This window comes from Taurulus bubalis (genome assembly GCF_910589615.1).
Source record: "Taurulus bubalis genome assembly, chromosome: 12".
Classification (NCBI taxonomy): Eukaryota; Metazoa; Chordata; class Actinopteri; order Perciformes; family Cottidae; genus Taurulus; species Taurulus bubalis.
In genome coordinates, this window is record NC_136600.1 from 21,626,556 (window position 1) to 21,640,117 (window position 13,562).

General features: G+C 43.2%; 1 protein-coding gene across 2 annotated transcripts in view; it reads left to right on the forward strand.

Moving 5' to 3' along the window:
• Window positions 1-3,597: 3,597 nt before the first annotated feature.
• Window positions 3,598-13,562, forward strand: part of ptprub (protein tyrosine phosphatase receptor type Ub) — a gene marked incomplete at both ends in the record, with an annotated part of 146,356 nt that continues 136,391 nt past the window's right edge. For both annotated transcript variants that reach the window (XM_079228129.1, XM_079228130.1), the window contains one exon: window positions 3,598-3,667. In XM_079228129.1, the coding sequence (XP_079084255.1) occupies window positions 3,598-3,667 (70 nt within the window). The remainder of the gene's footprint in view (window positions 3,668-13,562) is intronic.

Sequence of the window (13,562 nt, forward strand, 5' to 3'; positions counted from 1 at the left end):
GTCCTGTTGTTGGATTCAAACAGTGTTTTGCCACATCCTGTTGACTTTACTGCAAATTAAATTACCATGCATTTGAATGGATTCAGGCCAAAATACTCTTGAGTTTAAATAAATTGCTACTCTGTGCGCACAAAATGGCTGCCATGCTTCAAGCAGGTGTAATTACAGGTGTTAACATGACATACGCTGTGCTCCTTTGCTTAAATTAAGTAATTTACTGAGCAATCCATCGTTCATCTGTCATTCGAGGCTAACAACATTAGAGATGTGCTCTCATGTTGGACGCATTTTAGATGCGTCTTTTAGCCCCCCTGTAATTAAATCCACTGCTTTAATGTTTGCACTAGACAACAAAATGAGTGATGAATAGCCGGCATAATGGTGTCTTGATCCAATCGGGGCTCTTGGATCCACCGCTAAATGTGTCAGCCCGGCTATGTTTTGACACCAGCTTGGTTCATGCAGAGCAGAGACTGCAGCATCAGCACTTCAACGATTCCAAAGGTGAATCTCATAGGCTGTGTAATGCTGTAATGATATACCGCAGGGCAACATGCAGCACTGGTGTCCACCAACTCACAATCTAATACCCGACTATTGCTTTTAAACATGCTATATAGGGTTACGACATGCCAGGGAAATATTTGTACATGTCTAAGTCATCATGGCTTGCTGTATTTACACAACACTGCACATAAAGGCCAAGAGTGATTTCTGTCAGGTATTCTCCAACAAAAGCTGTGAGGAAAAATGTAACCACATCAAATGCAAGTTCAATGCACACAACATGACAGACTGTCTAATGTATGATGTATGGAGAAATATGCTTTGCAATTGTCATAAGGAGGTGTGAAGGCAATGCTTACCCGACGGTCCTATTTTAATACAACCCATGATTAACCTCAGCTGTAGAAATATGGCTAACATGAAAAAAACACTTTATTATGCATAGCTGGATTAATTAAACTTCATATTGCGGATGTGATGTTTAAACGTGAGAATGACTTTATCATTACACAGAAGTGACTAACACATATGTTGCTTTAAATAATGAGTATTTTCTCAGCCTGTTGCTGTCAAACTGATAATCCTGTACCTGTGCTACCGGGTGCATGTTGACAGGTTTTAAGAGTTGCTGGGCTATGTTAAGAAATATATTTAAATCAAGCCAAAATGGATGAAAAGGCAGAGAAAGAGATCAGCACCTTGTCGCTGTCTCCATAGGTACACACCAACACACAAACACTTTTTTTCTTTTTTCGTCTTTTAGGGTGTCATTGCATTAACTTACATGTATTATTGGAGTCTTACCCTAACCTTTAACCACAGCCACCACATACCTTTACACAAACTGTCACTAATTGTGTTGAGATGAAGCTCTTGCCTGGACTCGCTATACGATCTATAGCACACACACTCATGGTCCCGATAAAGATACAAGAGTATAGCACACACTCATGGTCCCCATAAAGATACAAAAGTATAGCACACACTCATGGTCCCCATAAAGATACAAAAGTATAGCACACACTCATGGTCCCCATAAAGATACAAAAGTATAGCACACACTCATGGTCCCCGTAAAGATACAAAAGTATAGCACACACTCATGGTCCCCATAAAGATACAAAAGTATAGCACACACTCATGGTCCCCATAAAGATACAAAAGTATAGCACACACTCATGGTCCCCATAAAGATACAAAAGTATAGCACACACTCATGGTCCCCATAAAGATACAAAAGTATAGCAGACACTCATGGTCCCCATAAAGATACAAAAGTATAGCACACACTCATGGTCCCCATAAAGATACAAAAGTATAGCACACACTCATGGTCCCCATAAAGATACAAGAGTATAGCACACACTCATGGTCCCCATAAAGATACAAAAGTATAGCACACACTCATGGTCCCCATAAAGATACAAAAGTATAGCACACACTCATGGTCCCCATAAAGATACAAGAGTATAACACACACACACTCATGGTCCCCATAAAGATACAAGAGTATAGCACAAACTCATGGTCCCCATAAAGATACAAGAGTATAGGACACACTCATGGTCCCCATAAAGATACAAGAGTATAGCACACACTCATGGTCCCCATAAAGATACAAGAGTATAGCACACACTCATGGTCCCTATAAATATGCAAGAGTATAACACACACTCATGGTCCCCATAAAGATACAAGAGTATAACACACACTCATGGTCCCCATAAAGATACAAGAGTATAACACACACTCATGGTCTCCATAAAGATGTGGTGGACGCTAACTGTCACTTCTATGCGGATGACACTGTGATATACTGCTCTGCGTCAACTCTTGTGCAGGCAATCGATCTCCTGCAAAATGCTTTTAATGTTGTTCAAGGTACCCTTTTTCAACTGAAACTTGTTTTAAATACAGATAAGACAAAACGTATGTTGTTTTCAAACAGTCGGAGTAGGCCACAGAATATCCCTTCGGTGGTCACTCTTGAAGGAAGTGAAATAGTGGTTGTTGACTTATAAATATCTTGGTATTCTGATTGATGACTCCCTCACTTTTCAGCCACATGTACAGTACCTGGTGAAAAAGTTGAGGTTAAATGGGTTTTTATTTTCGAAAATAAGCTGTGCTTTTCCAATAATGTAAAAAAAATAGTTGCTGCTACTTTTTTTTTCACATGTGTTGAACTATGATGATCTTCTTTATATGCATGCCTCTCATTGGTACACCCTTATTTATAAGGCAATCCTTGGTCTGCTCCCAGACTACCTGTGTGTTAGTATCAACCAGAGAAGTGTTGGAGAATATTCTTTGTGTTCTCAGGACTTTTTTATGCTCACTGTCCCAAATGCCAGAGCGGAAATGGGAAAAAGGGCTTTTGTGTACTCTGCTCCCTCATCATGGAATATGTTGCAGTTTTAAAACTCAGGGAACTGATAACACTGACTGCTTTTAAATCTCAAATAAAAGAAATAGAGGCAGGTTCCCAAAAATGTAAATGTTTCTTAAATTAACTCTACGTCACTGTCTCTTAGCTTTTAGTTTCTTTTAACTTGTCTTGTTCTGTGTTTTCTGTCTGTAACTATTTGTCAAAAAAAGAGATTTTTAATCTCAATGGGACTTCCTGGTTAAATAAAGGTTTAAATAATACATACACACACACACACACACACACACACACACACACACACACACACACACACACACACACACACACACACACACACGCACACACACGCACACGCACACACAGAGTCTGGGGCTCTGCTTGGCCGACGTTTGAATACCACGGTGTCGTTGCGGGGTTCGGCCGCTTGGAGGCGCCCGACTCATACTTTGTATCAGGGAAGAAGTGGAGGCTGGGAAGGAAAACGGTCACAAGAAAGAAATCTCTCCCCCTGAACTGTTTACCCTGACGTCAGTTTGCAGAACTAGCTCTGCCCTGTCTCCTTCAGTGTCTCTGAAACTCCTCTCAGTGAGAACTGAGGTCGCAGATGGGGCTCGTCTTCACTACTCGAGCCTCCGGGACGTCACGGAGTGAATGAAAATGATTTCCTCTGCACATTTAAAGTGGACTAAAACAACGACACGATGAACACCTGCGCCTTTCTGCTCATTTTGACTGTTCAGATCTACGCCGATGGCATTGAGGGGCCAACAGGTAAGGCGCATATTCACGTCGACCTCCTTCATGCAGTGTGGAAGTTTTAACATGTGGATGAAACTTCAATAGGCGCAAAAGCGGAGTGATTCTGGTTGATGGTGCCAACTTTGTTGCCCCTTTTTTCCCCCTCACGCGCTGCTGCGTTTATCTGCGGCTGGCTGCTGCTTCCCGCGACTTACTGATGGCTCAGTGTTAATCCACGCAGCAAGAAAATATGAACACATTCTTTCATAACTTTGTGAACTGAAGTAGGCTGTTAAGTTATTTTGGTGCCAGACTCCTGCAAACATGTTGGTTATTTAACAGGACTGCGTCTGGGTGTCGGGGGAAAGCTCCCATTTCCCAAAACACCACAATCTTCTGCACTACGATGCTTTTTTTTTTTTCCTCTTCTTTTTTCTTCTTCTTGCTATTGCTTACGCATATTTAAAGACGCCAGGTAGCCTAAAAGGTTTTTGACATTGTGATTTCAAAGTTAGAAATCAGTTCATTCAGAGCGACACTTTGTCCCTTGAAACGCAATTAACGACACTCCCACTACCTTCAGGCAATGTGGTTATTATATATTTGGTCGATATTTGTGAAAGATGAATCTCCCAAATCCCAACAGCTTGAACCAATCTGCCATCCACAGACCAGAAACCTGGAGCTGCTCCACACAGACAGAGTTGCATAGTTGTATAAAGAGTGACTCTCTAGAAGTTTAGCCAACATCTGAATGAGGATTGTTGGACTGCTTATTGATTATTATTTTTTTTTAACCAAATGCTTGTTATAATATGCCCAAATATAGCCTTCCACTGTGGGGAAGTAGATCAGATTCATTCTCAACGCTGCTGGATTTTGATGTGATGAGCTGCCTCTGGTCTTTTAGGTCGTCTTGCTGTAGAAGACATTTATTCTCACTGATCAACTCTCCCTCTATATCTAATATATATATATATATGTATATGTTCACATGTTAAAAGTCCTTTTTTTCAGTTTTGTGTGCAAATAAACTGGACTGTTACATGGAGAGAATGTGTTTTTCAGATTTTAAATGCTTAAAATCATGCAATCTCTTCGATGACATTTCGAAATACACTCTGACATTTTCCCATTTCATTATCCAGTTTTGAAAATCAGCCACATATCAGAGAGATGAAAAGAGCGGGGCGGAGTGGTACAAATAAATATCTTTTATAGGAATGACACATGACACAGCCCCTTTCATATTCCCTCACATTCATGTTTTCAAAATCTCCTTTTATTCCCTGAATTCTGTTACTCATTGTGCAATGTAATTACAGTGCTGTATCTTTCTATATTTAAAAAAAAATAAAAAAGGACTTGGGCCTGTTGGAGACTCTTTGTCTCATTGACACAGCACGCACCCATAGATGTGCTGATTTTGAGCCAAGTAGAACATAAAACAGGCGCAATACGGCAGGAATATTGATACCATTTACACTGCAGGCTGCTCCAACACTGCAAAAGCATTGCTCCACAGTTTGTGTCACATGCATTTTGAGATCATTGACTTATTGGCTACTATTTGTTTTCCTCAAGGGCACCTTGCTTTTCGGTTTCAGTAAAAAAAAAAAAAAACTGGAAAAACCTAATGCTCAGCACAACACTTGTAACTTATTGTGAAAGAAGCAACCAAAACAACAAAACCATGCAAGCAGAATGTGTTTTTCTCAAGAGGTGAATGGAGCAGATCATTAAGAAGAATGGGCTGAGACATATGAAAGATTAAATCTCGCACAGGTAATTAAAAGAGCTGAATGCAACATTGACGCTGTCAACTGAGATTTACATGGTGTGGTTTGTTAACTGGAGTGTTGCAAAGCCTCGCCACCTGCGCTCGTACCCTTCCATTAGCAGCTAATAGTTGCCGCTGCTTGTTGTTGTGGCTTCTGATCCCGTTGGCCTGGCTCCTTTACTGCTTCTCCACCTGTCTTCATCCTATAGGAGGAAATGAACGCAGCCTTGACTTCCACAATCTTCAGAGTGTCTCCTCTGATTAACACCCTTGCCTTTATTGCTGTGCTCGCGTGAGGACCACACCTCGACCTTGAGTGCTTAATAACAATTAAGACTCTGCACTCCATTGGGGATTACTTGCCTTTTTTCAAGCGATGTAATCCATATTTTCTTTCTTGCTCCGCCGCCGTCTGTCCAGGCTGTCAGTTCAGGGCAAGTGGAATTATTAGAGCCTTACATTTGCATCATATTTTCTCAGACACAACAGGGTTTACGCAAGTCCAGTTTCTGGTTCTATGTCGATTTTTTTTTTTTTTCTTTAAAGCTCAATGTGACACTTTCACTCCTCTGTTGTCTCGTATGGGAATTGAATGAATGTTCACTTACCATCTGTCTCCTCTATTAGCAGCAAACGCTGTCAACTGAGTGGTGTAATTATCCCGTGTCTCATGACTCATTTCCTGGTTTGATCTAAAGTTAAGGCAGAATATCCTTTTTGCTTATTTCACTGAATAAGATAACGCTTGGATCGAGATGAAAAGGGCTGTGAAGCCCAGACTGTCTCGTTAAAGCATGGCATGGAATGAATAATACTTTAGGGCTTCAAGTTTACACTGCATAAGCATCGAGAGCAGCGCTGGGAAACGTAAGGACCACCAGCAGGTGGAAAGGAATTAGAGCTGCAGTGATATTTTGTTTTTTTTGTAATTCTTTTTAGGATAAATGTCAACGCTGGCTTCATTTTCTCAAATGTGAATAGTTGATGCTCTTCTTTGCCATACATGATGGTAAACTGAGTGTCTTTGGGTTTTTGGACGATTTGTCAGACGAAACAAGACATTTGAAGATGTCACCATGGGCATTTTTTACAGTTTTTTGACATTTTCTTGACAAAATCCACCCAGATTATCAGGCAGTAACGGGTGTACTGATACATGCAGCAAACGGACATATTTATCACAAATGTCTCAAGACTAAAACTGTGAATATGAAACATATTCTTTCAAAAAATAATTGTCTTGTTTAAATGTGCTTAAATACCAATTCAAAATTTAGATTATTGTTCCATTATTCATCTCAAGGCACTTATTTGTAGCTTATACAGTACGTATAGGTTATAGAGAGTACATAAGATGTGTTATTACTATTATGAGCATCTAACTGGATGGGTAAAGAAAAACCTGATATGCATTTGTGATTTATTCTTGGGAAAAATGATTGCAGCAAATCCAAAGTGGAAGGGTTCCCTGCAGGAGCCAGGCCACCTTCTCTGGAAAGATGGTGGGGGGGCGGTAGGGATTGGGCCTAAATCAGACTCCTGAACAGACTGGTTGATTTCCATCTTTACGGGATCACAGGCAGTAATTCAGAGAGCAGATGGAAAACTTTGCCACAGAGATGGAGGGGATTGGAGGGAAAGAAAAGAGGGAGAGAATTTTTTTCCCCGAGAGGGAAGCTGAGAAAGACAGAGGGATTTATTCAGAAACGTTGTCGGGGGTGTTTTGTTTTCAGCTGAGGTCACAGCAGGACTTCTGCTCGGCTCGTGCGTCCATTCTGCCTTCAGCATGGAGTGAGTGATTAAACAGGGTGCTGATGAGAGTAGTCCTCCGCTCTGCAGCTCTTCCAGTTCCTGTCTCTGATCTATTGTAATGTGGGGCTGTGTGGACCAGAGCCAGCCCCCGATTGGCTCGCTCGCCTCACAAGACTGGATGAGGAAACGCATCCGTAGTGTAAAGAATTATGCTTCATGCCGAGCGCCGAGATCGGTACTGGCAGCGCATGCCCAAATCCGGGCCCTCGTCTGTCTGGAGCTGGTCTCTTTCCTTATTTTTCTTGTCTGCATCTCACCTTTTTTAGAGTGTGCAGACATTTCTTCAGCTCACACTTGTGAGGATTATGCTCAAGTAATCCTGCTGAGAATTTTGTTGTTCTCATTTTTTTAAATGATCACATGCTACTGTTTCTAAATCAGCCACAACTTTGTGTAAGAGTTGTGGCGTACTCGGATCGGAGGGTTGTTTGCTCTTCAGAAAGGTCAAGTTCAGGTTGGGAGTCACGTTTCCAGTGCAGAAAAAGAGCAGGTTGATCCAACAAAAAGCTCTGAAACGAACCACTTGGAGGGAATTAATTCTCCTTCTTTTTATTACCTTAAAACATGTACTCTGCGTTGTACGCTGTCAATGCTGCATCTTAGCTCATTAGCGTCTCTGCCACTAATAGCTGGAAATCAGTGACCGAAGTGCTAGAAGTGTCTGGAGCTGCCGCCGCTCTGGGCTCTTCAGGGTGGACGTGAGACCGTCCAGCATCCTGGAAGAGATGCCAAGACTGAGGGATTTAGTCAGCGGCCCGCCTCGGCCTGTCTCTTCATTTCCACTTCGCAGCGACAGCCGGAGTGCAGGCTTCTCGGCTCCTTCGGCCAGGTGTTATTAATGCGATATTGATCTTTCAAACTCCGGCAAGTCCATTTTACTTAAATTTGATCAAAGTGCCATCCCTGTCTGTGGCCTGCCAGTTTGATGTAGGAGTGTGAATTAGCCAGCCAGCCAGGACTTGCATGATGTAATACAAGGAGATGGGTTTGCAGCAAAGAAGCGTTCGCAGCATTGTGTAGTGCAAAAGACAGGAAAAAGTAGAAATCCTCTCAAACGATGAAAGAGTGGCCTTCATTTTCATAAGAAGGCTGTATATATTACAAATAAGCTGCAAATTATCCGCTTGATGTACTGGTCTAAAATGACAGGACTATTATACTCATTATCACTTAAAAGCATATGTTTCACTTGAATAATGGACAGGGAAATGTATCATTCAACACAGATGAACTGTGTTTATAGCCTGGATATGAAGGAGAGTGAGACACAGATGTGTAATTATCCAGCAAAGAAATAAGCAGGGCTGTGAGATGCAGTGCCGGGGTTTTCTTCCCACGAGGTAGCGAGCCCCAGACTACGAGAAGTGGGTCTGGAAGACTGATGCTGCGAGTGCTGCTCCGTACCTTCTGCCCAGAGGAAAGAAAGCCAGCGGAGCAGTTTATATTGAACCCAGTGGTTGTGTTTCAGCTCTCTACCTTTCTCCTATGTCAACACATTCACAGCCCTCTGTTGTTGTTGTGTATGGATAGTGTTTGAGAACGCTCAGGTCACTGGAGTCAGGGTTCAGGATTAGGTCGGCCTTGCAGTGTAGACATGTGACCTCATGTGGAGCCGCCTGCAGTCCTGTACATACGACCCCCCCCCAGTGAAATGTGAACTGCTGACACTCTGCCAAAAGTCAAAACAGTCTCTTCAGGACATTCTTTCTCAGTTGCCTTTGTGCCACGGTGCCCGCTCTCCAAGGGGAAGTGGTATTTCTGGTTCGACTGGTCCCCGATGGGCAACAAGCTATCCTCGCAGAGACCCAGCCATGAACCCGGACACTTATCACTCTGATGTATCTCACACTTATTAGACTGACACTCTTTCACGTAAACTTTATTAGGGCAGTGGAAATTGAAGAGCATTAAAGTGCAACAGAGCATGGATAATGGCTAGTGTGCCCATTTTAAAAGGGCATTGTATTTGAGGCCTTCACAGCATGAAGCTAAGACAAAAAAAATACTTCTCAGTTCTACAGCGTCTAGCTCGCGTTGCTCGTCCCCGTACGCTGTTGAAGCGAAGGCGCTTCGTCTCTCTTTCCTCGCGGCACAGTGGTTACACTGTGACAGCTGCTGTTGCTGGTGGGTTACGGGTAGGTCATAGCAGCTGGGGCAGCACAGGTGCCAGCTGCCGGTGAATCAGCCAATGGACTGATCCCAAACCTCCTGAGCACATATAACATGTATGAGAAATTAACAGTGTGACGTTGGCTCACCTTGTTTTTTGGCTGGGTGACAGTAACTGGGTTTTTTCAAACTACTAACTGAGTTCATCTGGTATTTTCCAAGTCCGTGAAATTCAGCCAAATTGTAATTGCATAGTCTTCACAAGAGCAATGTGAAAGTTGCACGCAGTTTCATCACAGTTGCATGCAAAGAAATTGACACAGTAGTCTGGCAGGTTTTGTTAAGAAAATAATCTGTCGTTTTTGTTATCATTGCAAAATGCATGTCATCCTTATTCTACTGTGGACTGCAGGGGCATCTTATTTCAATGTAAATAGAAACGGTGGATATGATACACTGGTAGGCAGCACAATGGCTTCTGACCGCCAGTGAGGTTGAAAAGCTTTGGTCAATGATGTTAGTAAAGTGGGTTGGGGAACTCGACTGTGCTTCGACACCTTTGTTCTGTTTCAGGTGTTGAAATGAGACGGAGCAAAAGCAGAGCTTATTGATTTCTCAAACACTGCCTGTCACAGTCAGCTTATTGTCTTCTTCCTCTTGAAACTCTCCTTTCGATCCTCCATGACCTCCCATCACACTCCTCCTCACTTTGACATGCTGCTATTTCAGCAGTTGCTCAGGGGATCGCGAGTAAGTTTAAAAAAAAGAAAAAGGAAAAAAGAACACGCCCTTTTCCTTTTAGCTGCTTCACTGCGTATCGTTGTAAGACATTTCAGGGGCTACCAGTTCAGCTTTCCTTCTCTTCACCGTTTCCCCAGCGGCAGTATGCACGATTCAAATCACTCATTAGCAGCTGATTCATTGAAAACAGCGTCTATTATTCATTTCTTTTGACGAGGTGGTGAGTTGCAAAGAGATGAATCTGTATTTAGACAGTGTGTGAGTCCGTCCTGCAGGGACAGTAACGAAGAGAGATAGCTGCTGACCATAGAAATATGTGCCCTTTATCCTCAGATCCCTGTGCTATTATTGTGTTGCTCAGAAAAAAAAAGGAACAGCACAATTCCTCATATTGCCTGCACATACTTTGATCTTCAGGTCTGTTTAGACAGATCCAGCGAGGCAATCCTCTTCTCTCCTGAATGCCAGGTGTGGTAGCCTTGACTAACCTTCCTTCAGAGCACGCTTCAGAGCCCACCAGGGCCCTCCGGGGTCCTCCTCCTGGTGATTGCTGAGCCGCTTGGCGTTCCTGAGGGACAGCTCGTCAAACAGTTTGAAAGACCTTTGTTTGTTCCTGCGCCGGCCGCCTGACTTGGACCGCCAGCTAAGGGGGGCGGAGGGGGCTAGGAACGGGGAGGTGATTGCTCCGAGAGATGAGGGACTTATGAGTGGATTGAAGTGGGCACCAACATGACCCGGAGCCTTGTTTGAGGAGCCTTTCATGTTTCCTTCGACAGTCAGACAAAGACCATGTCCGCACTAATGTGGATACGTTTTGGAAACGCATCGGTTCTTCTTGGCTAAGCTGGCACTAAAACGTTTGACCTTTTTTTTTTGACAACGCTTCTCATGGATGATTGTTAAAATGCTGGCCTCGCGTTGTCATGTGAAACAGGGGGAATAGGGAGCTTTTCAAAAAGCTGACGGCACCATTGTGATGTGATCTACTGTAGAGCTGCTGGCGCGAGGGGTTCGCCGCCGCAAACGGAAGAGAGTTCAATGCTTTTCTGTTGTTTTTGGCATTTTAATACAAACTGCTAACTTTTTGAGAACGGCTTGGAAGGACTATTGTGGGACGGAAAGCTTTCATGCCAAATTTCAAATAGCGTGGACTTCCTGCAGGCAAAGGCAGTGCACCGTTTTGCGTGTCTCACATTAGCGCAAAGCCAGAAATATGCAAGAAGGTCCAGGGAGCCCACGGGGTGTCGTTAACAAAGAGCTTAATTCAAAACCACAAACAGAAGATTATAATAATTGCTTGTGTGCCCGTGTGTGGGCGGGTGTTGGAGTGGGTGTTTGCATGCATGCTCGCGAGTGCCGAGGTGTGTGTTTTATATGGAAGGGGCAGATTGGTGATTGTTCCCACCTGATTATATGTATATATTTGCTGAACTCCTTTGGCCCTTTTGAACTTAAATAAATCACAGCCATGTGGATTATTATCAAGCTTTTGTTTGCTTTATTCCTCTGCAGTGTGAATATGCTAATGAGAAACATTTGCATTCTTTGCTTACATACATACAATACATTGGACTGCAAAGATCCAAAAAGCCCGCCTCTGCCATAGAAACAGGCTTTGGAGCAATTCTGTGTTTAGAGAGTAGCTGAGTACTCTGTGTGTCAGAGAGCTCGGAGCAGGTCGGCCATGGCCTGCCCTTTGTCTACCCGAACAGCCAGGGTAATTAGGAATCAGCTTAGAGCTGGGATTATGGCTGGGAGTAGGCTGATCACAGGGGACAGGAGAAAAGGCATTAGGAGAATGCTGGTTAATATGGGTATTACTCTGCTTAGCAGTGGTATCATGTGACAGTAAGACAACTGACAATGGAACCCTGTTGATGCCGAGATCCCTCGCTCTGAGCTAATGCTCTTTACCGCAGATAGCTTTGTGTACGCACAGCACTCCACCTTCCTGCTTTATCTCCCTTATAACTTTTTTTTTTAAAATCATTTGTCTCAACCTAATTAGAAAATGGTAATATTTTTTTGCCGTACACCTCCCGGAGGTGTTTCAGCAGTGTTCGGACCTATCTGCCTAACACCAGCACCCTTGAAACGAAACACGCAGGATTGTTCTCCTCGCACTCTTATAAATATTATAGATGATTTTGATATTTTTTTGTGGAATTGTAATTCATGTTCTCATTAACTGAGCGAACGAGCTGTAAAGCAGAACCAAACGCCCGACGCCCTCGAGTCTTTGCCCTCCTCTACTTGAGGAAACACGGCCGCTGAAATGGAAAGCCTGTGTTGGGCATGAGAAACGCAGAATGGAAAGATAGCTTCTTTTATTGTCAGTGCAGACATTTATTGTGATCCGCATGCAGAGGTAACCCAACGCTCGCAGCCTCTGGGAAGCTATTTGTTGCCCTTTAGAAAGGATATGGAACCAGGCCAGTGTGAATAATAAGAATGTCGAGAGCGGGTTTATCCGAACACAGAAAGGTTGCATCAAATGGCCCACCTAAATCGTTGCATTACTCTTATTTACAATGAACCTATGCATGTATTCCTGGTATCTGCTCTGACATTCCTGCAGGTGTATAGTTGCCAAAACTATCAGTGCACGGTGTGACACAGAAATCCTTTGTTTTAACTTTGGCTTCAGAGGGAGCAGGGAATTGTTTTCCACCGTTTTTAAGAGCTAATCCCATCAGAGGGACTGCACAGCATGGAGGGCTAACTCAGTCACGTCCGACAAAGCGCTGCCAGAACAAGAGGCAGACAGGAATGTGTTTGTCTGGCTAACTTGGCTTCATTTATTGCTAACAGGAAAAGAGAAAAACTTCTCCCAGACAACTTGACTTCTTAATTCTTTTCTCTGAGCCAGGCTAAGGAGCGAGTGTCTGGTTTTGTGGCAGGAGACAACTTCTGATTGGGATTCAGTCGTGGTTTGTGGAGATACAACGGTGGCTCAGACTATCATTATGACAGATGAATTAACTAGGGTTTTTTCTCTCAGAGGAGGGTTCCTCGCTCCACTGGTTGTCGGTTGGCTTGGTTAGGCACATATGCTCCTGGGGGAATGGGCTCATTCAGTGCTTAGGCCATGGAACTGAGGATTTATCCCAGTCCAGTGAGTCCCTGTGGCGCCACAAACTGCTGCTGAAGGATTTAAGATTGGTCCGTCTGTCTGTCTGTCTGTTATTTTCTCCTGAAACTGGGAAGAAAGATTTATCTTTAGTTCCAATAAATGCTGGCGTCTGTACCTGTGGCTGATACCGTAAAATGAGTAATGAGAGAAATATGGGTGAAAAGGTGAAGTTCAGAAGTTATTGAGAAGAAAATGTGTTTTTCATAAGTCTTGACGTTATTGTGTGCTCTCTCTCAACTCCTGGAGGAAAATCCTTGGACCGCATTCTTATAGGTCCCTGTTTATAAAAGGTTTATAAGTTGTAGCTAATAGTGTAATAATAACTAATTGATCATGCTTAACTGTTTACTAAT